General features: G+C 51.8%; 1 protein-coding gene across 3 annotated transcripts in view; it reads left to right on the forward strand.

Annotated features, from left to right (window-relative positions):
• Positions 1-27,238, forward strand: part of vdac3 (voltage-dependent anion channel 3) — a 33,050-nt gene that overhangs the window by 990 nt on the left and 4,822 nt on the right. For 2 of the 3 annotated variants that reach the window (XM_070866251.1, XM_070866252.1), the window contains exons 2-5: positions 5,586-5,653; positions 17,195-17,244; positions 21,902-22,054; positions 25,626-25,678. In XM_070866251.1, coding sequence (XP_070722352.1) covers positions 5,587-5,653; positions 17,195-17,244; positions 21,902-22,054; positions 25,626-25,678 — 323 coding nt within the window. In that variant the 5' untranslated portion in view covers position 5,586. Of the gene's footprint in view, positions 1-5,581; positions 5,654-17,194; positions 17,245-21,901; positions 22,055-25,625; positions 25,679-27,238 lie in introns of all 3 variants that reach the window. The other variant, XM_070866250.1, reaches the window with a different exon arrangement.

The raw sequence follows: 27,238 nt of genomic DNA on the forward strand, positions 1-27,238 counted from the left end.
CCCCTCCCCTCCTCCCCCGAACCCCCCCTCCCCTCCTCCCCGAACCCCCCCTCCCCTCCTCCCCCGAACCCCCCCTCCCCTCCTCCCCCGAACCCCCCCTCCCCTCCTCCCCCGAACCCCCCCTCCCCTCCTCCCCCGAACCCCCCCTCCCCTCCTCCCCGAACCCCCCCTCCCCTCCTCCCCGAACCCCCCCTCCCCTCCTCCCCCGAACCCCCCCTCCCCTCCTCCCCCGAACCCCCCCTCCCCTCCTCCCCCGAACCCCCCCTCCCCTCCTCCCCCGAACCCCCCCTCCCCTCCTCCCCCGAACCCCCCCTCCCCTCCTCCCCCGAACCCCCCCTCCCCTCCTCCCCCGAACCCCCCCTCCCCTCCTCCCCCGAACCCCCCCTCCCCTCCTCCCCCGAACCCCCCCTCCCCTCCTCCCCCGAACCCCCCCCTCCTCCCCTCCTCCCCCGAACCCCCCCTCCCCTCCTCCCCCGAACCCCCCCTCCCCTCCTCCCCCGAACCCCCCCTCCCCTCCTCCCCCGAACCCCCCCTCCCCTCCTCCCCCGAACCCCCCCTCCCCTCCTCCCCCGAACCCCCCCTCCCCTCCTCCCCCGAACCCCCCCTCCCCTCCTCCCCCGAACCCCCCCTCCCCTCCTCCCCCGAACCCCCCCTCCCCTCCTCCCCCGAACCCCCCCTCCCCTCCTCCCCCGAACCCCCCCTCCCCTCCTCCCCCGAACCCCCCCTCCCCTCCTCCCCCGAACCCCCCCTCCCCTCCTCCCCCGAACCCCCCTCCCCTCCTCCCCCGAACCCCCCCCTCCCCTCCTCCCCCGAACCCCCCCTCCCCTCCTCCCCGAACCCCCCCTCCCCTCCTCCCCCGAACCCCCCCTCCCCTCCTCCCCCGAACCCCCCCTCCCCTCCTCCCCCGAACCCCCCCTCCCCTCCTCCCCCGAACCCCCCCTCCCCTCCTCCCCCGAACCCCCCCTCCCCTCCTCCCCCGAACCCCCCCTCCCCTCCTCCCCCGATCCCCTCCTCCCCCGAACCCCCCCTCCCCTCCTCCCCCGAACCCCCCCTCCCCTCCTCCCCCGAACCCCCTCCCCTCCTCCCCCGAACCCCCCTCCTCCCCCGAACCCCCCCTCCCCTCCTCCCCCGAACCCCCCCTCCCCTCCTCCCCCGAACCCCCCCCTCCCCTCCTCCCCCGAACCCCCCCTCCCCTCCTCCCCGAACCCCTCCTCCCCTCCTCCCCCGAACCCCCCCTACCCCGAACCCCCCCTCCCCTCCTCCCCCGAACCCCCCCTCCCCTCCTCCCCCGAACCCCCCCTCCCCTCCTCCCCCGAACCCCCCCTCCCCTCCTCCCCCGAACCCCCCCTCCCCTCCTCCCCCGAACCCCCCCTCCCCTCCTCCCCCGAACCCCCCCTCCCCTCCTCCCCCGAACCCCCCCTCCCCTCCTCCCCCGAACCCCCCTCCCCTCCTCCCCCGAACCCCCCCTCCCCTCCTCCCCCGAACCCCCCCTCCCCTCCTCCCCCGAACCCCCCCTCCCCTCCTCCCCCGAACCCCCCTCCCCTCCTCCCCCGAACCCCCCTCCCCTCCTCCCCCGAACCTCCCCTCCTCCCCCGAACCCCCCTCCCCTCCTCCCCCGAACCCCCCCTCCCCTCCTCCCCCGAACCCCCCCTCCCCTCCTCCCCCGAACCCCCCCTCCCCTCCTCCCCCGAACCCCCCCTCCCCTCCTCCCCCGAACCCCCCCTCCCCTCCTCCCCCGAACCCCCCCTCCCCTCCTCCCCCGAACCCCCCCTCCCCTCCTCCCCCGAACCCCCCCTCCCCTCCTCCCCCGAACCCCCCCTCCCCTCCTCCCCGAACCCCCCCTCCCCTCCTCCCCCGAACCCCCCCTCCCCTCCTCCCCCGAACCCCCCCTCCCCTCCTCCCCCGAACCCCCCCTCCCCTCCTCCCCCGAACCCCCCCTCCCCTCCTCCCCCGAACCCCCCCTCCCCTCCTCCCCCGAACCCCCCCTCCCCTCCTCCCCCGAACCCCCCCTCCCCTCCTCCCCCGAACCCCCCCTCCCCTCCTCCCCCGAACCCCCCCTCCCCTCCTCCCCCGAACCCCCCCTCCCCTCCTCCCCCGAACCCCCCCTCCCCTCCTCCCCCGAACCCCCCCTCCCCTCCTCCCCCGAACCCCCCCTCCCCTCCTCCCCCGAACCCCCCCTCCCCTCCTCCCCCGAACCCCCCCTCCCCTCCTCCCCCGAACCCCCCCTCCCCTCCTCCCCCGAACCCCCCCTCCCCTCCTCCCCCGAACCCCCCCTCCCCTCCTCCCCCGAACCCCCCCTCCCCTCCTCCCCCGAACCCCCCCTCCCCTCCTCCCCCGAACCCCCCCTCCCCTCCTCCCCCGAACCCCCCCTCCCCTCCTCCCCCGAACCCCCCCTCCCCTCCTCCCCCGAACCCCCCCTCCCCTCCTCCCCCGAACCCCCCCTCCCCTCCTCCCCCGAACCCCCCCTCCCCTCCTCCCCCGAACCCCCCCTCCCCTCCTCCCCCGAACCCCCTCCCCTCCTCCCCCGAACCCCCTCCCCTCCTCCCCCGAACCCCCCCTCCCCTCCTCCCCCGAACCCCCCCTCCCCTCCTCCCCCGAACCCCCCCCCTCCCCTCCTCCCCCGAACCCCCCCTCCCCTCCTCCCCGAACCCCTCCTCCCCTCCTCCCCCGAACCCCCCCTACCCCGAACCCCCCCTCCCCTCCTCCCCCGAACCCCCCCTCCCCTCCTCCCCCGAACCCCCCCTCCCCTCCTCCCCCGAACCCCCCCTCCCCTCCTCCCCCGAACCCCCCCTCCCCTCCTCCCCCGAACCCCCCCTCCCCTCCTCCCCCGAACCCCCCTCCCCTCCTCCCCCGAACCCCCCTCCCCTCCTCCCCCGAACCCCCCCTCCCCTCCTCCCCCGAACCCCCCCCCTCCTCCCCCGAACCCCCCTCCCTCCTCCCCCGAACCCCCCCTCCCCTCCTCCCCCGAACCCCCCTCCCCTCCTCCCCCGAACCCCCCTCCCCTCCTCCCCCGAACCTCCCCTCCTCCCCCGAACCCCCCCTCCCCTCCTCCCCCGAACCCCTCCTCCCCCGAACCCCCCTCCCCTCCTCCCCCGAACCCTCCTCCCCCGAACCCCCCCTCCCCTCCTCCCCCGAACCCCCCCTCCCCGAACGCCCCCTCCCCTCCTCCCCCGAACCCCCCCTCCCCTCCTCCCCCGAACCCCCCCTCCCCCGAACGCCCCCTCCCCTCCTCCCCCGAACCCCCCCTCCCCTCCTCCCCCGAACCCCCCCTCCCCTCCTCCCCCGAACCCCCCCTCCCCTCCTCCCCCGAACCCCCCTCCCCTCCTCCCCCGAACCCCCCCTCCCCTCCTCCCCCGAACCCCCCTCCCCTCCTCCCCCGAACCCCCCCTCCCCTCCTCCCCCGAACCCCCCCTCCCCTCCTCCCCCGAACCCCCCCTCCCCTCCTCCCCCGAACCCCCCCTCCCCTCCTCCCCCGAACCCCCCCTCCCCTCCTCCCCCGAACCCCCCCTCCCCCGAACCCCCCCTCCCCCGAACCCCCCCTCCCCCGAACCCCCCCTCCCCGAACCCCCCTCCCCCGAACCCCCCCTCCCCCGAACCCCCCCTCCCCCGAACCCCCCCTCCCCCGAACCCCCCCTCCCCCGAACCCCCCCTCCCCCGAACCCCCCCTCCCCCGAACCCCCCCTCCCCCGAACCCCCCCTCCCCCGAACCCCCCCTCCCCCGAACCCCCCCTCCCCGAACCCCCCCTCCCCCGAACCCCCTTCCCCCGAACCCCCTTCCCCCGAACCCCCTTCCCCCGAACCCCCTTCCTTCCCCGAACCCCCCCTCCCCCGAACCCCCCCTCCCCCGAACCCCCCTCCCCCGAACCCCCCCTCCCCCGAACCCCCCCTCCCCCGAACCCCCCCTCCCCCGAACCCCCCCCCTCCCCCGAACCCCCCCCCCCCCCGAACCCCCCCCCCTCCCCCGAACCCCCCCCCCTCCCCCGAACCCCCCCCCCTCCCCCGAACCCCCCCCCTCCCCCGAACCCCCCCCCCTCCCCGAACCCCCCCCCTCCCCCGAACCCCCCCCTCCCCCGAACCCCCCCTCCCCCGAACCCCCCCTCCCCCGAACCCCCCCTCGCCTATAACATAGATTGACCTAGTTCTTGGGGCCCACTCTCAGCTACCAGCTGGGATGGGTCTGGATTGTGGGAGCAGGTTGTTTGCCAGTCCTGGAGGGTTCAGTTGCTGGGGTGTGACTGGCTTGAGGCACTGAATGCAAGAACTGGATGTTTTTCAGAGCGTGCCTGGATGGTGGTATTGGTCCAGTTTCTTTCCTTTTGAATCCTGGGAGCTGGTGCAATTGACAGTTTCTGTTTCACTTTGGAAAAAGTCCATTACTGCGCTGGTGCTGAAACATTTAATCGGGTCCACCGGTTTTAGGCTTGGCACTGGGCTATTAGCCCAGCTCTGTGGCTGTAAGGTGTGTGAAGTTACCCTGCTCGGAATGGTGACTTGTAAACATATCCTTAACAGTAAGATTATACGGGTGCTGTGTCACACTCGGATGAAGTACAGAGCAGTGGCTGGTGGCGGTGGAACTGAAGTGCAATAAGTGTATTGCAGACATTATTCTACCTGGGTTAACGTTTGTGTTGCAACAGCGGGTGGCAGAATTTCAAGGCTAGTTTACCTACATTTGTTACCAATACTGCACTGTGTAGTTTCAATTCCACAGTGCATTGGTTGGAGAGTGCTGCATCTTCGAAGGTGCATTGGTCCCAGTACAATGATCAATAATGAAAGTGAGATAGCTGTGAGATATATAACACAGGAAGCACCGAGGATTGTTGGTCGCTGGGTAGCAGTCTGCTCATTTTTTGAAATCTGGAGCCTTGCCATGGCAAATGATAAACTCGCCAGTCACAGCAACGTGCTTGGGTCTAGGATGTGCTAGGATGCTCCAATACTTGTGTGTAAGTTTATGAAGTGAGTGTCTTCTATTTTAAGGTCATGTCAAAACTTTAACGTTCAGGCAGCAGTACAAGGTACAAGGAGGTACCTTGGAATTAAACGTTGTTGCCTTGTACAAGGTAGCCAAGCAGGTTCTACTTGTGCCTCGCCGACCTGGACCAGGCATGGCAAGGTCCAGGTCGGTGATTGGAGTGTGGGCGGATGCAGCAGGAGCGGCGAGAGACTGTGGAGGGATGTGATCGGGGCCCAGGGGAGGCGAGAGTTCGGGGCCCAGGGGCAGCACGGGCCCAGCCCACACTGTGCGATATGTGTGCGCACGAGGTCCGTGCAGCAGAGCTGGTCTCCAGTCGTCTTGGCTAATCCTTGCCACTGGACCAAGACCTAGCTCTGTCAAGCCCGTGTGGTGGCTGGTGAGCGACGGCCATTAAAAATCCACCCACAGGCATCTTCCACCCTTCGGGATGTAGTTCGGGTTCTTCATTCGAAACACCTGTGAATTCATCTCTCTTTTTGGCGTGGAAGCAAGTCATCCTCGTTTCGAGGGCGTGCCGATGATGATGATGATGATAGGGGTAAGACATTGAGCCTATTTACCTGCTTGTGCCCTAATGGTTTTTTCTCCTTTACAAAGACAGAATGTCTGTGCCACCATCATACGCAGATCTGGGGAAATCCGCCAGGGACCTCTTCAACAAAGGATATGGTGAGTGCCCTCTGTTTCTGAATTGTTTAGAAACCTGTAGCAAAGGTTATGCATGAGTTGGGGCGGTCATAAATGTGGCTTTGCAAAGGGATGGGTGTAGTCACGACAGGAGAATCTGGCAACTCACTTCAGCGCGAGACGAGAAACGATTTACATTCTTGTAACACGTTGGCCCAGAAATCCCGGTTTCTTCCCGCGGGCGTTCGACTAAAAATAAGAGAAAAGCTGCTCACTTATCTTTTGGTGGAGCGCTCGCCAGAGATCCCGGACTCGAGGCCTCCTCTTCTTGCGGAACGGAGCACATTCACGTTGGGATGTCCGCAGGAGTCATGTGGGCCTCGACACCCAATCACGGTAAAGTATTTTCTCATAGTAATGAGTTTCGTAAGTCCGAAACTCCTATTACTATAAATGAGAAACACACCCAAACTCTACATAAGACATTAAAAAAACACCACATAAATACACTAATAGAAATTAAAGTTGTTAGAAATGTTTTTTTTAAAGAAAAAAAAATTCTGATTTTTTTTAAAGTTTTAATTATGGTTAAAAATAAATGTAATGTATTGGGTAGGGTTTAAAAATTTTTTTTTTAACTTTTATTTATATTTTTGTATGTTTTTAAACTCTTACGACTGTAACAGTAGGCTATGCACCTGCTTTTATCAGGTGCAAGAGTTTTGAGGACATTTGCTGTTCAAGATATGGATAAATCCCACAATCCTGCCCTTTGCAAATGTCCTCACTCCCGAGCCAGAAACTTGACAGATCGGAAAAGCTGGTTTTCAGCGCATGCGCTTTGCACGCTGAAACTGGCTTTTCTGATGCTTTCCCAGGTCCGTAGACACTCCGTAAGGACCTGGGAGGCTGGGATTTCTGGGCCATTAACATGTCTCTCAAATGCCCAAGTGCTTCACTGTTACTAACCCTTGGACACGATGAGTGGGCTAAATTTCTCACTAACATTGTGGCTATGCCCCTAGTGAACACTGAAGGAGCTAAAACACTGCATTTGTCGTATGGAAACTTTAATTCCTGTGCCCACCAGTAACAGTCGCACACCCAGTAGTGGAAACAGGGGAGTGATTTGTAATCTGATTATCCCACTGCCAGAACATATCAGTGACCCCCCAGGTTGCCTGGGTGTGTATTCTGTGGATATATTGCTGAAAGTTTCACATTCTATCCCTTGTTGTTCATGGATTTGTGTGGTGAAGGTGCTCCCACAGTGCTGTTGGGGAGGGAGTGCCAGGATTTTAACCCAGCAACGATGAAGGAACGACCAATATATTTCCAAGTCAGTGTGGTGTGGAACTTGGAGGTTGTGGTGGTTCCATGTGCCTGCTGCCCTAACTGTTTTCAACATCTTTGAAGAATGATCCCTCTAACTATGTTTATTACCCTAGCCCCTGAAGTTGCACTTTAATCACCTGCGGCTGATGTCATTACTGCCATGTGCAGGTTGGACCTCCTTTATCCGGCACACCCTTATCCGGCACCACCCCTCGTCCGGCATGATTCCAGCGGCCGAGGGCGCATACGTAGAATGTGGCCGACCTCCACCCCGGAATTGGGGCCGCCCCGACACTTGGCCCACTGATACCCGGCCCACCTGCTGGGGCCCGCCGACATTTCCTTTGCGGCTTACCGAGGGCCCGCCAACTCTTCGCGTCCCGCCCAGAGTGCCGATCTCCGAGACTGTTAATCTCTGGATGGGCAAGTGACTTGCTGGGCCATTTCAGAGGGCAGTTGTGTCAACGACATTGCTGACGGCAGATTTCCTTTCCTGAAGGGCATTGGTGCACCAGATGGGTTTTTATGACAACCTGGTAGTTTCATGGTCACCATTACTGATACTGACGTTTTATTCCAGATTTATTTAACTAACTGAATTTAATTTCCCCAGCTGCCGTGGTGGGATCTGAACTCGTGTCTCTGGATCATTAGTCCAAGCCTCGCCCAGTAACATAACCACTATGCTGCTGTACCCAGCTCATTTGTGACATTTTTATCCTGAATGTTGTCATTGAGAAGGGGAAGGCCAGTAATTTGGACATGATACTGAGCCTGACGGTGATTGATGACAGCAGGGGCAGTCACTGAATGCTTTACGTTCGGTTAAGGCCTCGTGAGATAGTTCAGGCTCAGTAACTCCTTCCCGCCGATTCCAGTACTCAATGCTGATGAAATAACTCTTTATATAGTAACAGTAACTTACTTTTTGCAAAGCGATCCTGAGTGTGATGCTTGTCTCTCCAGCTCTTCCGAATGAATGTACGAACCATTCCTATAAGGAATCCTGTCCGGACCAGCCTCGCTTTGCCTTTGCAGTACTTTGAATAGAAAGAATTGAGGGGAACCCAATGGGCTAGAATTTGCTGTGATCAGAGCTTAGCTGGTGCAGTGACTCCTGGCTCGGGTATTGCAGCAGCTGTCTGCAGGCTCCTGATTATTTGCAGTGCGAGCTGTGTAAAGTTTGTCACTGGGATTTCATTAAGGTGTAACGTGCTGTGCATTTGAACAATGAAAAGCACCCAGCAGTATAATATATTATAGAAGGCGACTCTCACTACCTTCTCAAGGGCACTGTGGACCGTCAATAAATGCTGGCCTTGCTGGCGACGCCCACATCCTGCCGTTAAAAATAAAACTGGGCTAAATTCCATTGACTCTGGATCAGTTCTATCGAGTGGAGGGTAGCCAATGTAACCCCACTTTTTAAAAAAGGAGGGAGAGGGAAAACAGGGAATTATAGACCGGTCAGCCTGACATCGGTAGTGGGTAAGATGATGGAATCAATTATTAAGGATGTCATAGCAGCGCATTTGGAAAGAGGTGACATGATAGCTCCAAGTTAGCATGGATTTGTGAAAAGGAAATCATGCTTGACAAATCTTCTGAAATTTTTTGAGGATAGAAACATAGAAAATAGGTGCAGGAGCAGGCCATTCAGCCCTTCTAGCCTGCACCGCCATTCAACGAGTTCATGGCTGAACATGAAACTTCAGTACCCACTTCCTGCTTTCACGCCATACCCCTTGATCCCCCGAGTAGTAAGGACTTCATCTAACTCCCTTTTGAATATATTTAGTGAATTGGCCTCAACTACTTCCTGTGGTAGAGAATTCCACAGGTTCACCACTCTCTGGGTGAAGAAGTTTCTCCTTATCTCGGTCCTAAATGGCTTACCCCTTATCCTTAGACTGTGACCCCTGGTTCTGGACTTCCCCAACATTGGGAACATTCTTCCTGCATCCAACCTGTCCAAACCCGTCAGAATTTTAAACGTTTCTATGAGGTCCCCTCTCACTCTTCTGAACTCCAGTGAATACAAGCCCAGTTGATTCAGTCTTTCTTGATAGGTCAGTCCCACCATCCCGGGAATCAGTCTGGTGAATCTTCGCTGCACTCCCTCAACAGCAAGTATGTCCTTCCTCAAGTTAGGAGACCAAAACTGTACACAATACTCCAGGTGTGGCCTCACCAAGGCCCTGTACAACTGTAGCAACACCTCCCTGCCCCTGTACTCAAATCCCCTCGCTATGAAGGCCAACATGCCATTTGCTTTCTTAACCGCCTGCTGTACCTGCATGCCAACCTTCAATGACTGATGTACCATGACACCCAGGTCTCGTTGCACCTTCCCTTTTCCTAATCTGTCACCATTCAGATAATAGTCTGTCTCTCTGTTTTTACCACCAAAGTGGATAACCTCACATTTATCCACATTATACTTCATCTGCCACGCATTTGCCCACTCACCTAACCTATCCAAGTCACTCTGTAGCCTCATAGCATCCTCCTCGCAGCTCACACTGCCACCCAACTTAGTGTCATCCGCAAATTTGGAGATACTACATTTAATCCCTTCGTCTAAATCATTAATGTATAATGTAAACAGCTGGGGCCCCAGCACAGAACCCTGCGGTACCCCACTAGTCACTGCCTGCCATTCCGAAAAGTACCCATTTACTCCTACTCTTTGCTTCCTGTCTGACAACCAGTTCTCAATCCACGTCAGCACACTACCCCCAATCCCATGTGCTTTAACTTTGCACATTAATCTCCTGTGTGGGACCTTGTCGAAAGCCTTCTGAAAGTCCAAATATACCACATCAACTGGTACTCCTTTGTCCACTTTATTGGAAACATCCTCAAAAAATTCCAGAAGATTTGTCAAGCATGATCTCCCTTTTACAAATCCATGCTGACTTGGACCTATCATGTCACCATTTTCCAAATGCGCTGCTATGACATCCTTAATAATTGATTCCATCATTTTACCCACTACTGAGGTCAGGCTGACCGGTCTATAATTCCCTGCTTTCTCTCTCCCTCCTTTTTTAAAAAGTGGGGTTACATTGGCTACCCTCCACTCGATAGGAACTGATCCAGAGTCAATGGAATGTTGGAAAATGACTGTCAATGCATCCGCTATTTCCAAGGCCACCTCCTTAAGTACTCTGGGATGCAGTCCATCAGGCCCTGGGGATTTATCGGCCTTCAATCCCATCAATTTCCCCAACACAATTTCCCGACTAATAAAGATTTCCCTCAGTTCCTCCTCCTTAATAGACCCTCTGACCACTTTTATATCCGGAAGGTTGTTTGTGTCCTCCTTAGTGAATACTGAACCAAAGTACTTGTTCAATTGGTCTGCCATTTCTTTGTTCCCCGTTATGACTTCCCCTGATTCTGACTGCAGGGGACCTACGTTTGTCTTTACTAACCTCTTTCTCTTTACATACCTATAGAAACTTTTGCAATCCGCCTTAATGTTCCCTGCAAGCTTCTTCTCGTACTCCATTTTCCCTACCCTAATCAAACCCTTTGTCCTCCTCTGCTGAGTTCTAAATTTCTCCCAGTCCCCAGGTTCGCTGCTATTTCTGGCCAATTTGTATGCCACTTCCTTGGCTTTAATACTATCCCTGATTTCCCTAGATAGCCACGGTTGAGCCACCTTCCCTTTTTTATTTTTACGCCAGACAGGAATGTACAATTGTTGTAATTCATCCATGCGTTCTCTAAATGTCTGCCATTGCCCATCCACAGTCAACCCCTTAAGTATCATTAGCCAATCTATCTTAGCCAATTCATGCCTCATACCTTCAAAGTTACCCTTCTTTAAGTTCTGGACCATGGTCTCTGAATTAACTGTTTCATTCTCCATCCTAATGCAGAATTCCACCATATTATGGTCACTCTTCCCCAAGGGGCCTCGCACAATGAGATTGCTAATTAATCCTCTCTCATTACACAACACCCAGTCTAAGATGGCCTCCCCCCTAGTTGGTTCCTCGACATATTGGTCTAGAAAACCATCCCTTATGCATTCCAGGAAATCCTCCTCCACCGTATTGCTTCCAGTTTGGCTAGCCCAATCTATGTGCATATTAAAGTCACCCATTATAACTGCTGCACCTTTATTGCATGCACTCCTAATTTCCTGTTTGATGCCTTCCCCAACATCACTACTACTGTTTGGAGGTCTGTACACAACTCCCACTAACGATTTTTGCCCTTTAGTGTTCTGCAGCTCTACCCATATAGATTCCACATCATCCAAGCTAATGTCTTTCCTAACTATTGCATTAATCTCCTCTTTAACCAGCAATGCTACCCCACCTCCTTTTCCTTTTATTCTATCCTTCCTGAATGTTGAATACCCCTGGATGTTGAGTTCCCAGCCCTGATCATCCTGGAGCCACGTCTCCGTAATCCCAATCACATCATATTTGTTAACATCTATTTGCACAATTAATTCATCCACCTTATTGCGGATACTCCTTGCATTAAGACACAAAGCCTTCAGGCTTGTTTTTTTAACACCCTTTGTCCTTTTAGAATTTTGCTGTACAGTGGCCCTTTTTGTTCTTTGCCTTGGGTTTCTCTGCCCTCCACTTTTCCTCATCTCCTTTCTGTCTTTTGCTTTTGCCTCCTTTTTGTCTCCCTCTGTCTCCCTGTATAGGTTCCCATCCCCCTGCAATATTAGTTTAACTCCTCCCCAACAGCACTAGCAAACACTCCCCCTAGGACATTGGTTCCGGACCTGCCCAGGTGCAGACCGTCCGGTTTGTACTGGTCCCACCTCCCCCAGAACCGGTTCCAATGCCCCAAGAATTTGAATCCCTCCCTGCTGCACCACTGCTCAAGCCATGTATTCATCTGCGCTATCCTGCGATTCCTACTCTGACTAGCACGTGGCACTGGTAGCAATCCCGAGATTACTACTTTTGAGGTCCTACTTTTTAATTTAGCTCCTAGCTCCTTAAATTCTTTTCGTAGGACCTCATCCCTTTTTTTACCTATGTCGTTGGTACCAATGTGCACCACGACAACTGGCTGTTCTCCCTCCCATTTCAGAATGTCCTGCACCCGCTCCGAGACATCCTTGACCCTTGCACCAGGGAGGCAACATACCATCCTGGAGTCTCGGTTGCGTCCGCAGAAACGCCTATCTATTCCCCTCACCATCGAATCCCCTATCACTATCGCGCTCCCACTCTTTTTCCTGCCCTCCTTTGCAGCAGAGCCACCTACGGTGCCATGAACCTGGCTGCTGCTGCCCTCCCCTGATGAGTCATCCTCCCCAACAGTACTCAAAGCAGTGTATCTGTTTTGCAGGGGGATGACCACAGGGGACTCCTGCACTATCTTTCTTGCACTGCTCTTCCTGTTGGTCTTCCATTCCCTATCTGGCTGTGGACCCTTCTCCTGTGGTAAGACCAACTCACTACACGTGATACTCACGTCATTCTCAGCATCGTGGATGCTCCAGAGTGAATCCACCTTCAGCTCCAATTCCGCAACGCGGACCGTCAAGAGCTCGAGGCGGATACACTTCCCACACACGTAGTCGTCAGGGACACCGGAAGTGTCCCCGAGTTCCCACATGGTACAGGAGGAGCATATCACATGACCGAGCTCTCCTGCCATGTCTTAACCTTAGATACCCTTAAATTGGTAATAACAATGTTATAGTTCACTTACTGATATAAAAAAGAAAAGAAAAGCTACTCACCAATCACCAGCCAATCACTTACCCCATTGGCTGTGACGTCACTTTTTGATTACTTTCTACTTCTATTTTGCTTTCTCTCCCGCTGTAGCTGCACCGGCACGCTGGCTCTCGATCTCCCGCTGGGCTTTTGACAGGTCGCTCCCCTCTCACCAACTGCCGCTGGCTCTCGATCTCCCGCTGGGCTTTTGACAGGTCGCTCCCCTCTCACCAACTGCCGCTGGCTCTCGATCTCCCGCTGGGCTTTTGACAGGTCGCTCCCCTCTCACCAACTGCCGCTGGCTCTCGATCTCCCGCTGGGCTTTTGATGTTTCCAGTAGAGTAGACAAGGGAGAACCATTTGATGTGGTATATTTGAACTTTCAGAAGGCTTTCGACAAGGTTCCACACAAGAGATTAATGTGCAAAGTTAAAGCACATGGCATTGGGGGTAGTGTGCTGACATGGATTGAGAACTGGTTGTCAGACAGGAAGCAAAGAGTAGGAGTAAATGGGTACTTTTCAGAATGGCAGGCGGTGACTAGTGGGGTACCGCAAGGTTCTGTGCTGGGGCCCCAGCTGTTTACACTGTATATTAATGATTTAGACGAGGGGATTAAATGTAGTATCTCCAAATTTGCGGATGACACTAAGTTGGGTGGCAGTGTGATCTGTGAGGAGGATGCTATGAGGCTGCAGAGCGACTTGGATAGGTTAGGTGAGTGGGCAAATGCATGGCAGATGAAGTATAATGTGGATAAATGTGAGGTGGTCCACTTTGGTGGTAAAAACAGAGAGACAGACTATTATCTGAATGGTGACAGATTAGGAAAAGGGGAGGTGCAACGAGACCTGGGTGTCATGGTACATCAGTCATTGAAGGTTGGCATGCAGGTACAGCAGGCGGTTAAGAAAGCAAATGGCATGTTGGCCTTCATAGCGAAGGGACTTGAGTACAGGGGCAGGGAGGTGTTGCTACAGTTGTACAGGGCCTTGGTGAGGCCACACCTGGAGTATTGTGTACAGTTTTGGTCTCCTAACCTGAGGAAGGACATTCTTGTTATTGAGAGAGTGCAGCGAAGGTTCACCAGACTGATTCCCGGGATGGTGGGACTGACCTATTAAGAAAGACTGAATCAACTGGGCTTGTATTCACTGGAGTTCAGAAGAATGAGAGGAGACCTTATAGAAACGTTTAAAATTCTGACGGGTTTGGACAGGTTGGATGCAGGAAGAATGTTCCCAATGTTGGGGAAGTCCAGAACCAGGGGTCACAGTCTAAGGATAAGGGGTAAGCCATTTAGGACCGAGATGAGGAGAAACTTCTTCACCCAGAGAGTGGTGAACCTGTGGAATTCTCTACCACCGAAAGTTGTTGAGGCCAATTCACTAAATATATTCAAAAAAGAGTTAGATGTAGTCCTTACTACTAAGGGGATCAAGGGGTATGGCGAGAAAGCAGGAATAGGGTACTGAAGTTGCATGTTCAGCCATGAACTCATTGAATGGCGGTGCAGGCTAGAAGGGCCGAATGGCCTACTCCTGCACTTACTTTCTATGTTTCTATAAGAAATAGGAGCAGGAGTCGGCCATTTGGCTCCTCGAGCCTGCTCCGCCATTCAATAAGATCATGGCTGATCTGATCTTGGCCTCAACTAGTGGAGTCAGGGCCTTCACTGGAGGTGGGAGCAGGTTGAGAGAATTAATTAACAGCGTCCGAACAGGAAGCGTGTTCCACGTCATTCATTATATCAAGTTAACAATTGTACATCCCTGTCTGGAGTAAAAATAAAATGGGGAAGGTGGCTCAACTGTGGCTAACAAGGGAAATTAAGGATAGTGTTAAATCCAAGGAAGAGGCATATAACTTGGCCAGAAAAAACAACAAACCTGAGGACTGGGAGAATTTTGTAATACAGCAGAGGAGGACAAAGGGTTTAATTATGAAGGGGAAAATAGAGTATGAGAGGAAGCTTGCTGGGAACATAAAAACTGACTGCAAAAGCTTCTATAGATATGTGAAGAGAAAAAGATTAGTGAAAACAACAGTCGATCCCTTGCAGTCAGATTCAGGTGAATTCATAATGGGGAACAAAGAAATGGCAGACCAATTGAGCAAATACTTTGGTTCTGTCTTCATGAAGGAAGACACAAATAACCTTCCAGAAATACTAGGAGACCAAGAGTCTAGTGAGAAGGAGGAACTGAAGGATATCCTTATAAAGCGGGAAATTGATGGGATTGAAGGCCGATAAATCTCCAGGCCCTGATAGTCTGCATCCCAGAGTACTTAAGGAAGTGGCCCTAGAAATAGTGGATTCATTGGTGATCATTTTTCAACAGTCTATCAACTGTGGATCAGTTCCTACGGACTGGAGGGTAGCTAATGTAACGCCACTGTTTTTATAAAAAAAAAGGAGAGAGAGAAAACGGGTAATTATAGACCGGTTAGCCTGACATCAGTAGTGGGGAAAATGTTGGAAGCAATTATTAAAGATGAAATAGCAGCGCATTTGGAAAGCAATGACAGGATCGGTCCAAGTCAGCATGGATTTATGAAAGGGAAATCATGCTTGACAAATCTTCTGGAATTTTTTGAGGACGTAACTAGTAGAGTGGACAAGGGAGAACCAGTGGATATGGTGTATTTGGACTTTCAAAAGGCTTCTGACAAGGTCCCACACAAGAGATTGGTGTACAAAATCAAAGCACATGGTATTGGGGGTAATATACTGACGTGGATGGAGAACTGGTTGGCAGACAGGAAGCAGAGAGTCGGGATAAACGGGTCCTTTTCAGAATGGCAGGCAGTGACTAGTGGAGTGCCGCAGGGCTCAGTGCTGGGACCCCAGCTCTTTATAATATACATTAATGATTCAGATGAAGGAATTGAATGTAATATCTCCAAGTTTGCAGTTGACACTAAACTGGATGGCGGTGTGAGCTGTGAGGAGGACGCTAAAAGGCTGCAGGGTGACTTGGACAGGTTAGGTGAGTGGGCAAATGTATGGCAGATGCAGTATAATGTGGATAAATGTGAGGTTATCCACTTTGGGGGCAAAAACACGAAGGTGGCAGATTAGGAAAGGGGGAGACCTAGGTATGATGGTTCATCAGTCATTGAAAGTTGGCATGCAGGTACAGCAGGCGGTGAAGAAGGCAAATTGTATATTGGCCTTCATAGTTAGGGGATTTGAGTATCGGAGCAGGGAGGTCTTACTGCAGTTGTACAGGGCCTTGGTGAGGCCTCTCCTGGAATATTGTGTTCAGTTTTGATCTCCTAAACTGAGGAAAGACATTCTTGCTATTGAGGGAGTGCAGCAAAGGTTCACCAGACTGATTTCCGGGATGGCGGGACTGACATATGAGGAGAGACTGGATTAACTGGGCCTTTATACACTGGAGTTTAGAAGGATGAGAGGGGATCTCATAGAAGCTTACAAGATTCTGACGGGACTGGACAGGTTCGGTGTGGGAAGAATGTTCCCGATGTTGGGGAAGTCCAGAACCAGGGGACACAGTCTAAGGATAAGGGGTAAGCCATTTAGGACTGAGATGAAGAGAAACTTCTTCACTCAGAGAGTTGTTAACCTGTGGAATTCCCTGCCGCAGAGAGTTGTTGATGCCAGTTCATTGGATATATTCAAGAGGGAGTTAGATATGACCCTTACGGCTAAAGGGATCAAGGGGTATGGAGAGAAAGCAGGAAAGGGGTACTGAGGGAATGATCAGCCATGATATTGAATGGTGGTGCAGGCTCGAAGGGCCAAATGGCCTACTCCTGCACCTATTTTCGATGTCAAATGATACTTTACCTATAATATAACGTATTGGCACCACCGTATTGAATCAGCCTAGTGAAGATACTGCCGATAATATTCCCGCCCCCTCCCGTGCAGGCTCGGTGTTGTGTAATGGTGGGAAAGCTGCTCCTTCCTCTCGATGGAGTGATTATTCACCGCCGGAAGATAAAGGGTCCGTTTCAACATTGCCGCGAAGCTGCTGAACCGCGACACGCTCTGGAGATCCCGCCCACCAGCTTTTCAGTGGAAATAACCGCGCGTGCGCAAAAACTTTACCGGGTGGCACAGCCAGTTAAAGGGACCAGGCGCACTCAAACATTTAGAGGGAACATTAGTCTCTTTGAATGCCAGCTGCACAGTGTTCAGACATTAGCCCAATGCCTGTTGTGTCTGCCGCTTTAGATTAGTGAATAGAGAGATGAGGGCATTCCTGATTGATACAGCCCCTCCGTCGCCGCTGGCCTCGTGCCGGCCCCTCCCCCCCCACCCCCCCCCCACCCGCTGGCCCAGCCCCCGCCAGTGACCCCGTGCTCTGATGCCTCTGTGGGTTGGTAAAGATTGATTTTTATATTGCGAGCATTGTTGGACCTTATTGCTGCCCAGGAAAGTGAGAGTTTAGGTGAGTTTATTTTTGCTGGAGTTTCGTTGCGGTGAGAGTTTGCGGAACTTCCTGCAGTGTGTGCGTGGTGTGACGTTCCCCGTGCTGACTTACTCTAACCTGCTCCCGTTCTCATTCATCAGGCTTCGGTTTAGTGAAGCTGGAACTCAAGACCAAATCATCGAGCGGAGTGGTGAGTGTTCTAGTTATGGAGAAACACATGATTCGGGTTAAGTCTGTTCTAGGTATTGAGAGCAGCAAAGTCTGCCTCGGTGAAGAGGACAGCAATTCGAGAGATGAAAAGGGGAATAAAGAGGTGGCACACAATGTGTTGGTAGTAGACAGGCTCGTGGCTGTATGACGTTCCATCTTCGCCAAATGAGCTTTCTCCACGGGCTGTTGGCCACAATTTCACATGTCCTGTAGTGATCGGAGAGCAGCATTGAGAGATCTGGGTGGGAACATAAGAACATAAGAAATAGGAGCAGGAGTCGGCCATTTGTCCCCTCGAGCCTGCTCCGCCATTCAATAAGATCATGGCTGATCTGATCTGATCCTGGGCTCAGCTCCACTTCCCAGCCCGCTCCCCATAACCCTTCGCTCCCTTATCGCTCAAAAAAATCTGTCTATCCAAATGACCCAGCCTCCACAGCTCTTTGGGGCAGAGAATACACAGATTAACGACCCTCAGAGAAGAAATTCCTCCTCATCTCAGTTCTAAATGGGCGACCCCTTATTCTTAAACTATGCCCCCTAGTTCTAGAGGGTTGGCAAGAGAGTCGGAGAGAATATGACACTGAGCCGCACATAGCTGTCTAAGACAATTTTGCCAGACTGCTTTAACATTCTTTTACATCAAAATTATTACAACTGACACAAATTAAACTGAAACGGGGTTAATTTGGATCAAATGTTTTTAATTTGGTTCATTAATTGAAGCAGAACTAACTTCTTCAGACTTGAATGTTGAGGATTATCTGCAGATGTTTGCTCTAAAGTTACAACCAAATTTGCTTGTCCATGCTTTCCTGATCCTTTCACTCTTTACAACTTTCCGCAGCCATCTGTTGCGTTAGTAGGAGCATGCTTTCAGAAACATGGCAGGGTGAAATAAAGAGCCGGATCAGTAAAATGGAGCCCATCATCAATTTGCGTATCCGATATCCATAAGGCCCTTTTGTTGCACGCCCAGAAGTTGAGCATTGGCAGCCTGTTATATGTTGTCTGTCGATACTTGCGGAGGGACCCGATCTTGCCGCTAAATTCTAACACGCTTTCTTCTTTACTTTCTCTCTCCTGCTGCTTGACCCTGCTTGTGCTGGATTGTTCGATCAGATGGTAAGCTCGTGTTGCCGGAATCCATGTGCTTTCTCTCGGCATTCTCCCTTTCTGTCCTCCCCATTCAACACTTAACGGGTGCAGTGTCTGGGGTTTTGAAGAGCATTTGATTCACTTCTTCTCGTCTAGTTAAAGTTATGAGTTAGTAGCTTTGCATCTACAGTCCTTTAACATAAGAACATAAGAAATAGGAGCAGGAGAAGGCCATACGGCCCCTCGAGCCTGCTCCGCCATTTAATACGATCATGGCTGATCCGATCATGGACTAAGGTCCACTTCCCCGCCTGCTCTCCATAACCCCTTATCCCCTTATCGTTTAAGAAACCGTCTATTTCTGTCTTAAATTTATTTAATGTCACAGCTTCCACAGCTCTCTGAGTCAGCAAATTCCACAGATTTACAATCCTCAGAGAAGAAATTTCTCCTCGTCTCAGTTTTAAATGGGCGGCCTCTTATTCTAAGATTATGCCCTCTAGTTCTAGTCTCCCCTATCAGTACAATAACTCTTGTACATGAAACACAAAAAGTTAGTATGCAGATACAGCCAGTAATTCGGAAGGCAAATGGAATGTTGGCCTTTATTGCAAGGGGGATGGAGTATAAAAGTAGGGAAGTCTGGCTACAACAGTATGGTGAGACCACACCTGGAGTACTGCATACAGTTTTGGTCTCCTTATTTAAGGAAGGATATACTTGCATTGGAGGCAGTTCAGAGAAGGTTCACGAGGTTGATTCCTGAGATGAAGGGGTTGACTTATGAAGAAAGGTTTGAGCAACTTGGGCCTGTACTCATTAGAGTTTAGAAGAATGAGAGGTGATCTTATTGAAAAGTATAAGATTCTGAGGGGGCTTGACAGGGTAGGGAGGATGTTTCCCCTTGTGGGGGAATCTAGAACTAGGGGGCACCATTTCAGAATAAGGAGTCGCCCATTTAGAACGGAGATGAGGAGGAATTTCTTGAGGTTTGTGAATCTTTGGAATTCTCTACCCCAGAGAGCTGTTGAAGCTGGGTCATTGAATATATTTAAGGTGGAGATAGACAGATCTTTAAACGATAGGGGAATGGAGGGTTATAGGGAGCGGGCAGAGAAGTGGAGTTGAGGCCAAGATTATTGAATGGCGGAGCAGGCTCGAGGGGCCAAATGGCCAGCTGCAGCTCTTATTTCTTATGTTCTTATGTGTGACTGTAAAGATTCAGTTATTGTCAGTATTGTATTTCAGGCCAGCAGGAGAGCTGAATGTTGCTCTTTGTTCCAGTTACCAACTGGGATGTTGCTACAACATTCCCGCCGATGTTGCCCTGTTCCGCACTCTGGCTTTGTGATGTTCGTGTTACTTGTTTTGTTTTTGAGAAACCTGGAAAAATTCCCAAGCCCCGCAGCACAACACAGGGCATCGGCTTAAGTGTGTGAGTAATGGTCACCAGGCACTCTACAGAGGAACGAAAACCCCACATCAGTCTGCAGCTCACAATTCCCGGTATAGTACGAGAGTTGTGCTAGGTTTTCGGGAAGTTTGAGAGAAACTTATAAGAACATAAGAAATAGGAGCAGGAGTCGGCCATTTGTCCCCTCGAGCCTGCTCCGCCATTTAATAAGATCATGGCTGATCTGATCATGGACTCGGGTCCACTTCCCTGCCCGCTGCCCATAGCCCCTTATCCCCTTATCGTTTAAGAAACTGTCTATTTCTGTCTTAAATTTATTTAATGTCCCGGCTTCCACAGCTCTCTGAGGCAGCGAATTCCACAGATTTTACAACCCTCCTTTTTAATTTTTTTGTTGATGGCACAAGCAAGATGCTTGGAGTGTAGTCTCCCAGCAGCACCATCGGTGACACTCAAACCCGTGATCTCCGTGTGGAGAATCGGTATCGATCTGAGTCTTCGCACTCCGTTTCCCTGTGAGTAGTGCTTCCTGGATACGCTCACTCTAAATTCTGTAAGGAAAAGAGCAGAATAGCTGGGAGCCTCAAGCCACTGAGAGGGACAAAGAAAACTAGAAAGACATGGCGTATTATTGGAGAGTTCTGTTTGTGCTTGGGATGGGGTGCAGTGGGGAAATGCCCCCACATTTGAATAGCCTGCCGAAACTCACTGTTCCATCGGAACAAGGGGAGACTATTCAACCCCTCGAGCCTGTTCCCCATTCAATTAGATCACGGCTGACCTGTATCTTAACTCCATTTGTCCGTCCTGGTTCCATATCACTTAATACCCTTTGCCTATCAAAAATGTACCAAGCTCCCTTTTGAAATTTTCAATTGACTCTCCCCAGCCTCAAAACCTTTTGAGGCAGTTTATTCCAGATTTCCACTACCCGTTGTGTGAAGAAGTGCTTCCTGACATCACCCCCGAACAGCCTAGCTCCAAGTTTAAAGGTTATGCCCCCTTTGTTCTAGATTCCCCCACCAGAAGTCTCCCTCTCTTTACCCTATCAAACCGTTGCCCCTCCCAGGAGATCACATGGCTCTGGTTGGGATGGAGTATAGAATGTTTCAGTGTAAGGGATGTCGCAGTTGTGTGGGGCAGACTGGTTGGGCCGGGTGCTCTTTACCTTTCTGCCATTGTGCATTGTTCATAGGTTTATATGTAACCTTCAGGGCTGCTGACCGAGGGCCGGGCGGCTCTTTGTTGGCTGGAGCAGACACGGTGGGCCGAAATGGCCGCCTTCTGCGCTGTAAGTTTCTATGTCTCTAAATCCTTTAAACATCTGAAACACCTCGATTAGTACAGGCTTACACATGAGGGACAGCCAATTGGGATGAGTTACTGGAGCGTTGTTGATGAGCATGGAGCTATAGCTGCAGCTGGCATGTGGGAATGCAGGAAGCTAACCCAATAGTTTGTTGCTATCGTGGCTAAGCATGCCAAGCAATCCTGTTGGTCCTTCAGCATTTAGTAACTGAGAGCACCTTGCAGACTCTGTCTACATTTTCAGCCTAGTCTGATTCAAGTTGCGTTTTTCGATTCCATAGACCTGCCAGTCATCCTCTTTCTGGGGGGGGAAAAAAGGTTCCATGTCCATGGTCCAGATAATCTTCAAATACTGGGCTCGTTCCAAATGGCAAACCGTGGAACGGGGCAGCCAACTGGGAGTAAAATGCTTCGTAAATATTGAAGGCGGGAGAGAGAGGAGGAGCCATTTAAATAAAAACTGCCCACACCATTCTCTGGGCAGTGACTGGCTCTCGAGCCTGCATCAGGCACCTTCCCTCCCAAGAATATTTGCTGTGAGAGTTGTCCTACTCACTTCTAAAAGATCAGACCCCGCTCTTCCCTGCGGGGAATTGGGGAAAGGAAGAAGTGTTGGATTTTGGAATTCATTATATTTTAATGCGTTAATAACTGTACTGAGAAATGGACTGTTCTTGATTAGCTTCCATTTTTGCTGTGTGCTTTTGTTAAGTTGATGGCTGGCCTTGGAAAAGGTGTGTCAGGGCACTGGTAGTGGGGCTGGGGAAAGAAGGGTTCGAAAGTTTGATTCTACTTTTCTGCCTGTTTTCTTTTTCAGGAGTTTACCACCTCCGGGTCTTCAAACACGGACACAGGCAAAGCTACCGGCAGTCTGGAAACCAAGTACAAGCTGAAAGAGTACGGCCTTACCTTCACCGAGAAATGGAACACCGACAACAATCTGGCCACCGAGATCACAATCGAAGATCAGGTGTGTGGCGCAAAGTGCGTCCACTGTGGGAGGTGGGGGCAGGCAAACAGTCACGTCACACAATATTGGAATAGAAACATAGAAAATAGGTGCAGGAGTAGGCCATTCGGCCCCTCGAGCCTGCACCACCATTCAATATGATCATGGCTGATCATGCAACTTCAGTACCCCATTCCTGCTTTCTCTCCATACCCCTTGATCCCTTTAGCCGTAAGGGCCATATCTAACTCCCTTTTGAATATATCTAACGAACTGGCCTCAACAACTTTCTGTGGTAGAGAATTCCACAAGTTCACAATTCTCTGGGTTAAGAAGTTTTTCCTCATCTCGGTCCTAAATGGCTTACCCCTTATCCTTAGACTGTGACCCCTGGTTCTGGCCTGTCCCAACATCGGGAACATTCTTCCTGTATCTAACCTGTCCAATCCCGTCAGAATTTTAAATGTTTCTATGAGATCCCCTCTCATTCATCTAAACTCCAGTGAATATAAACCTAGTCGATCCAGTCTTTCCTCATATGTCAGTCCTGCCATCTTGGGAATCAGTCTGGTGAACCTTTGCTGCACTTCCTCAATAGCAAGAATGTCTTTCCTCAGATTAGGAGACCAAAACTGTACACAATATTCAAGGTGTGACCTCACCAAGGCCCTGTACAACTGCAATAAGACCTCCCTGCTCCTATACTCAAATCCTCTCGCTATGAAAGCCAACATGCCATTTGTCTTCTTCACCGCCTGCTGTACTTGCATGGCAACTTTCAATGACTGATGTACCATGACACCCAGGTCTCATTGCACCTCCCCTTTTCCTAATGTGTCACCATTCAGATAATATTCTGCCTTCCTGTTTTTGCCACCAAAGTGGATAACCTCACATTTATCCACATTATCCTGCATCTGCCATGCATTTGCCCACTCACCTAACCTGTCCAAGTCACCCTGCAGCCTCTTAGCGTCCTCCTCACAGCTCACACCGCCACACAGCTTAGTGTCATCTGCAAACTTGGAGATATTACATTCAATTCCTTCGTCTAAATCATTAACGTATATTATAAATAGCTGGGGTCCCAGCACTGAACCTTGTGGTACCCCACTAGTCACTGCCAGCCATTCTGAAAAGGACCCGTTTATTCCTACTCTTTGTTTCCTGTCTGCCAACTAATTCTCTATCCACGTCAGTATATTAACCCAGTCTGTTGAGGGGGAATGGTTTTCTACAATGTGCTGTCTGGCAACGCATCAACCCGAGGGTGAAATGAACCCTAGGCAGTTCGATCAACTTCCTTTTAAATCTTTGACATTAGGAGCAGAGCTGTTCTGACACATTCCATACAGGATATGTCCAGCCTTATAAGCCCAAGTTCGAATACCTCCCGATATATGGTGTGTGGACGTTTACCCTGGGTTAGGTTATTTAAAGGGGGAGATTGTAGAAAGTTACAGCCCCGAAACAGTCCAGTGAGCAGTTTGTCTAATCTCTCTTTCCTGCTCACTCCCTGCACCCTTTTAACGTTCCACCTTTTTCAAGGAACAATCCAATTAAATAGAACTCTCAACTGTGGCTCAGTGGGTAGCACTCCCGGCTCTGAGTCAGGTTGTGGGTTCAAGTCCCACTCCAGCGACTTGAGCACATGAATCCAGGCTGACACTCCAGTGCAATGCTGAGGGAGTGCTGCACGGTCGGAGGTTCCGTCTTTTGGATGAGACCGAGGCCTCGTCTGCTCTCTTGGGTGGACATAAAAGATCCCATGGCACTCGTCGAGGAAGAGTAGGGGAGTTATCCCTGGTGTCCTGGCCAATACCCCTCAATCAAGGTTATCTGGTCATTATCATGTTGCTGTTGTGGAAGCTTGCTGTGCGCAAATTGGCTGCCACGTTTCCCACATTACAACAGTGACTACACTCCAAAAGTACTTCATTGGCTGTAAAGCACTTTGAGACGTCCAGCGGTCGTGAAAGACACTATAAAAATCCAAGTCTTTAATTCTCTTCAGAAAGAATTTATGGAGTCTGCTTCAACAACGGCTTTGATTGAAAATTTGCTCATCGGTGCAAAGACATATTTTCACACTGGCAATGGCATTGACCCCACAGCTAGTATTGTCAGGCACTCAAACGGTTCTGTTGGCTCGGTACTTGCCGGCTGATGATTGGTCCATTCACGTCCCTCACAGCTGCCGGCTTGCAGTATGGGCTTCCTTTTTTCACGATGGAGACTTGGCTTTTAATCCAACTCGTATTTCTGGCAGATTCTTGTCTCTTATCTAAGCTAGGGGTCGGCGTCCTTTTGTGAAATGAATTGGGCCCTGTTTCGCGGTGGGTACACCTCTCTAACCCAAATCATACTTTACCATTGACGCTGCTTGACATCTAATTGGCAATCCCAAGCCATAAAGGCACCTAGTGTGGGAAATGGAAAAATTGACCCTAGTGCAGCTTCCTCGTGCATGCAGAGTAGAGGGAGTTTTACTCTATCTAACCTGTGGTTAATGGGGCAGTGTGGAGGAAATTTTACTCTGTGCCCATGCTTGCCTTGCCTTGCCCCGGAGAGCAGGATGCTAACCCCCGATGCTGTTTGCTGTGCTCCTGCAGCATTGGCGTGTTTGCCTCTGCGGTGTGGGGTTTGGAACCGAGTGGGGCTGGACCTCTCTGCTTGGCATTACAACAACTCGTGTGTGACCGTGACGTACATTGGGACAGTCTGGACATGCTGCTTTAATTAAGGAGCCATACTTTTGGTCAGGTTTTGAGGCGTATTGGTTTTATGTTGATGTAAAGTACTGTGGACGAGTTGGTCACACGGAGTACGGTGTTATGGTTGCCACGCAATCTTGTGGGAACCTGGGTCAGTTTTTGCTGAGCTGAGTGTGGGATAAGTGCAATTTTGTAATTTTAATGTTGGGAGAGGCCGAGAGCACGTTAAACTTCATTGACTGGGGATGGGGGGGGGGGGGGGGGGCGGGCGGGCGGGGGTGGGTGTAGGAGCGGAGTCCTTTCAGAAAACCCAACAAACTTGCATTTATTTAGTACCTTTCACGACCTCTTGACATCCCAAAGCGCTTTACAGCCAATGAAGTACCTTTTGAAGTGGAACCACTGTTGGAATGTCGGAAACACGGCAGTGAATTTGTCGGCCGCAAGGTCCCACAAACAAGATAAATGACCGCGATCATCTGTTCTTGGTGTGTTGGGTGAGGGACAGGACACTGGGAACACTCCTGCTCCCTCTTCATTCTGGGCAGACAGACTGGGTCTCGGCTTAACATCTCATCTGAAAACTGCACTGGAGTGTCAGCCTGGGTTCCGTGCTCGAGTCTCTGGACTGCGGCTTGAACACAACTTTAGACTCCGAGGCGAGAGTACTGCCCACCGAGCCAAGGCTGACACATGAATTGGGGACTTTTTTCAGTTCAGTGCCTTGCAGACTGTTGCAAAAGTAATCCTACTACAAATATTGCACCTTACTAAATCTATTTTGTAATATTTGTTTGAAGGTATTGTGTATTTGAATAGTTAAAATGCTCTGTGCAAAGCACTAACCCTCCTTTGATTTGATTTTGCTCTTTTCACAGCTTGCTAAAGGCCTGAAGTTGACCTTTGACACAACTTTTGTACCGAACACAGGGTAAAGCCTTTCTGTTTTGACTGGGTGGGTAGGGTTTGAGCAGTCTATCCAGTCCTTGAACCTGTGCAAACTGGGTGACCTTCAATGGGTAATATTGCGCGCTGCCCAGGAGACTCGTAAAGATTTTCTTAAGGAGGCAAATGTGAGACAGAATGTGGAGGAGAACTTGTGCAGACAATCCCTCTCTCTTTTCCCCCAGTCCCTTCTTCAATAGAATCACTGACACTGTGATTGGGCAGCAAATTATTTTCTCAGAAACTGTACTTGTTCGTAGAAACTGGCACCCCAGCAGAACCAGGGAGCCAAGTTAAACAGGATGGAAAATTAAACTGATAGCGGTGGATGAGAGCGACCAGTTGAATGTGGCTGAGGTGCGGTTTTGGATGATGCTTTGATTGGAAGTTTGCCTTTTACCGCGAGCAAACATTGTGGCAGAAAATGAACCATCCCCAACATTACTGCAGCAGTGAGTGCAGGTGGAGATTGGCTCCGATTTGACCTGTATTCAGTATCTTGGCCCCAGTGAGACTGGTGCGTCTAGGTTGGTTGCTCGGGATCTTTAACGTCATTGATGAATCATAGAAACATAGAAAATAGGTGCAGGAGTAGCCATTCGGCCCTTCGAGCCTGCACCACCATTCAATATGATCATGGCTGATCATGCAACTTCAGTACCCCATTCCTACTTTCTCTCCATACCCCTTGATCCCTTTAGCCATAAGGGCCACATCTAACTCCCTTTTGAATATATCTAACGAGCTGGCCTCAACAACTTTCTGTGGTAGAGAATTCCACAGGTTCACAATTCTCTGAGTGAAGAAGTTTCTCCTCATCTTGATCTTAAATGGCTTACCCCTTATCCTTTGACTGTGACCCCTGGTTCTGGACTTCCCCAACATCGGGAACATTCTTCCTGCATCTAACCTGTCCAATCCCGTCAGAATTTTATATGCTTCTATGAGATCCCCTCTCATTCTTCTAAATTCCAGTGAATATAAACCTAGTCGATCCAGTCTTTCTTCATGTCAGTCCTGCCATCCCAGGAATCAGTCTGGTGAATCTTCGCTGCACTCCCTGATAGCTTTTACTGTGAAGCAGAGCTTGTGACGATTTAACGTTTCGCTTTTTCACAGTCGGTAGCTGAGGAATGCAGTCATATTGGATTTAAGTAGAAAGCAAACAGAACTAAACTTCAGGCAGCATAAAATCCTGTGACCTATCCTTGACTGATTACTGTCTTTGAGGGAAGGCCAGAGAGCGCGAGAACTGATGAGGCAGAAGCTCTGAACCTCTTTGTGTGGGCTGGGTGGGGGGCGGCGGGGGAGAAAGAGGAGAGAGAGCGCACAATTCAGAGGCTTCCAGTAAGGGGTCAGTAGACAGACCCTCGGCATCACTGCTGGCTTAGTGGTTAAAGGGATCCCTCGGTATGGAAGCGAGTCATAAGGTTTAATCCTAGGACTTTTAGCAGCAGTTGGTGAAAATGTTCCTAGGCTGAGGATGGAGGTTTCTGATGATTGTGCAGTGATGCTGCAAGAAAGTGCATGTGTGCAGGGTTGGGGC

This window comes from Pristiophorus japonicus, chromosome 22, assembly GCF_044704955.1.
Source record: "Pristiophorus japonicus isolate sPriJap1 chromosome 22, sPriJap1.hap1, whole genome shotgun sequence".
In the NCBI taxonomy this organism is placed as follows: domain Eukaryota; kingdom Metazoa; phylum Chordata; class Chondrichthyes; family Pristiophoridae; genus Pristiophorus; species Pristiophorus japonicus.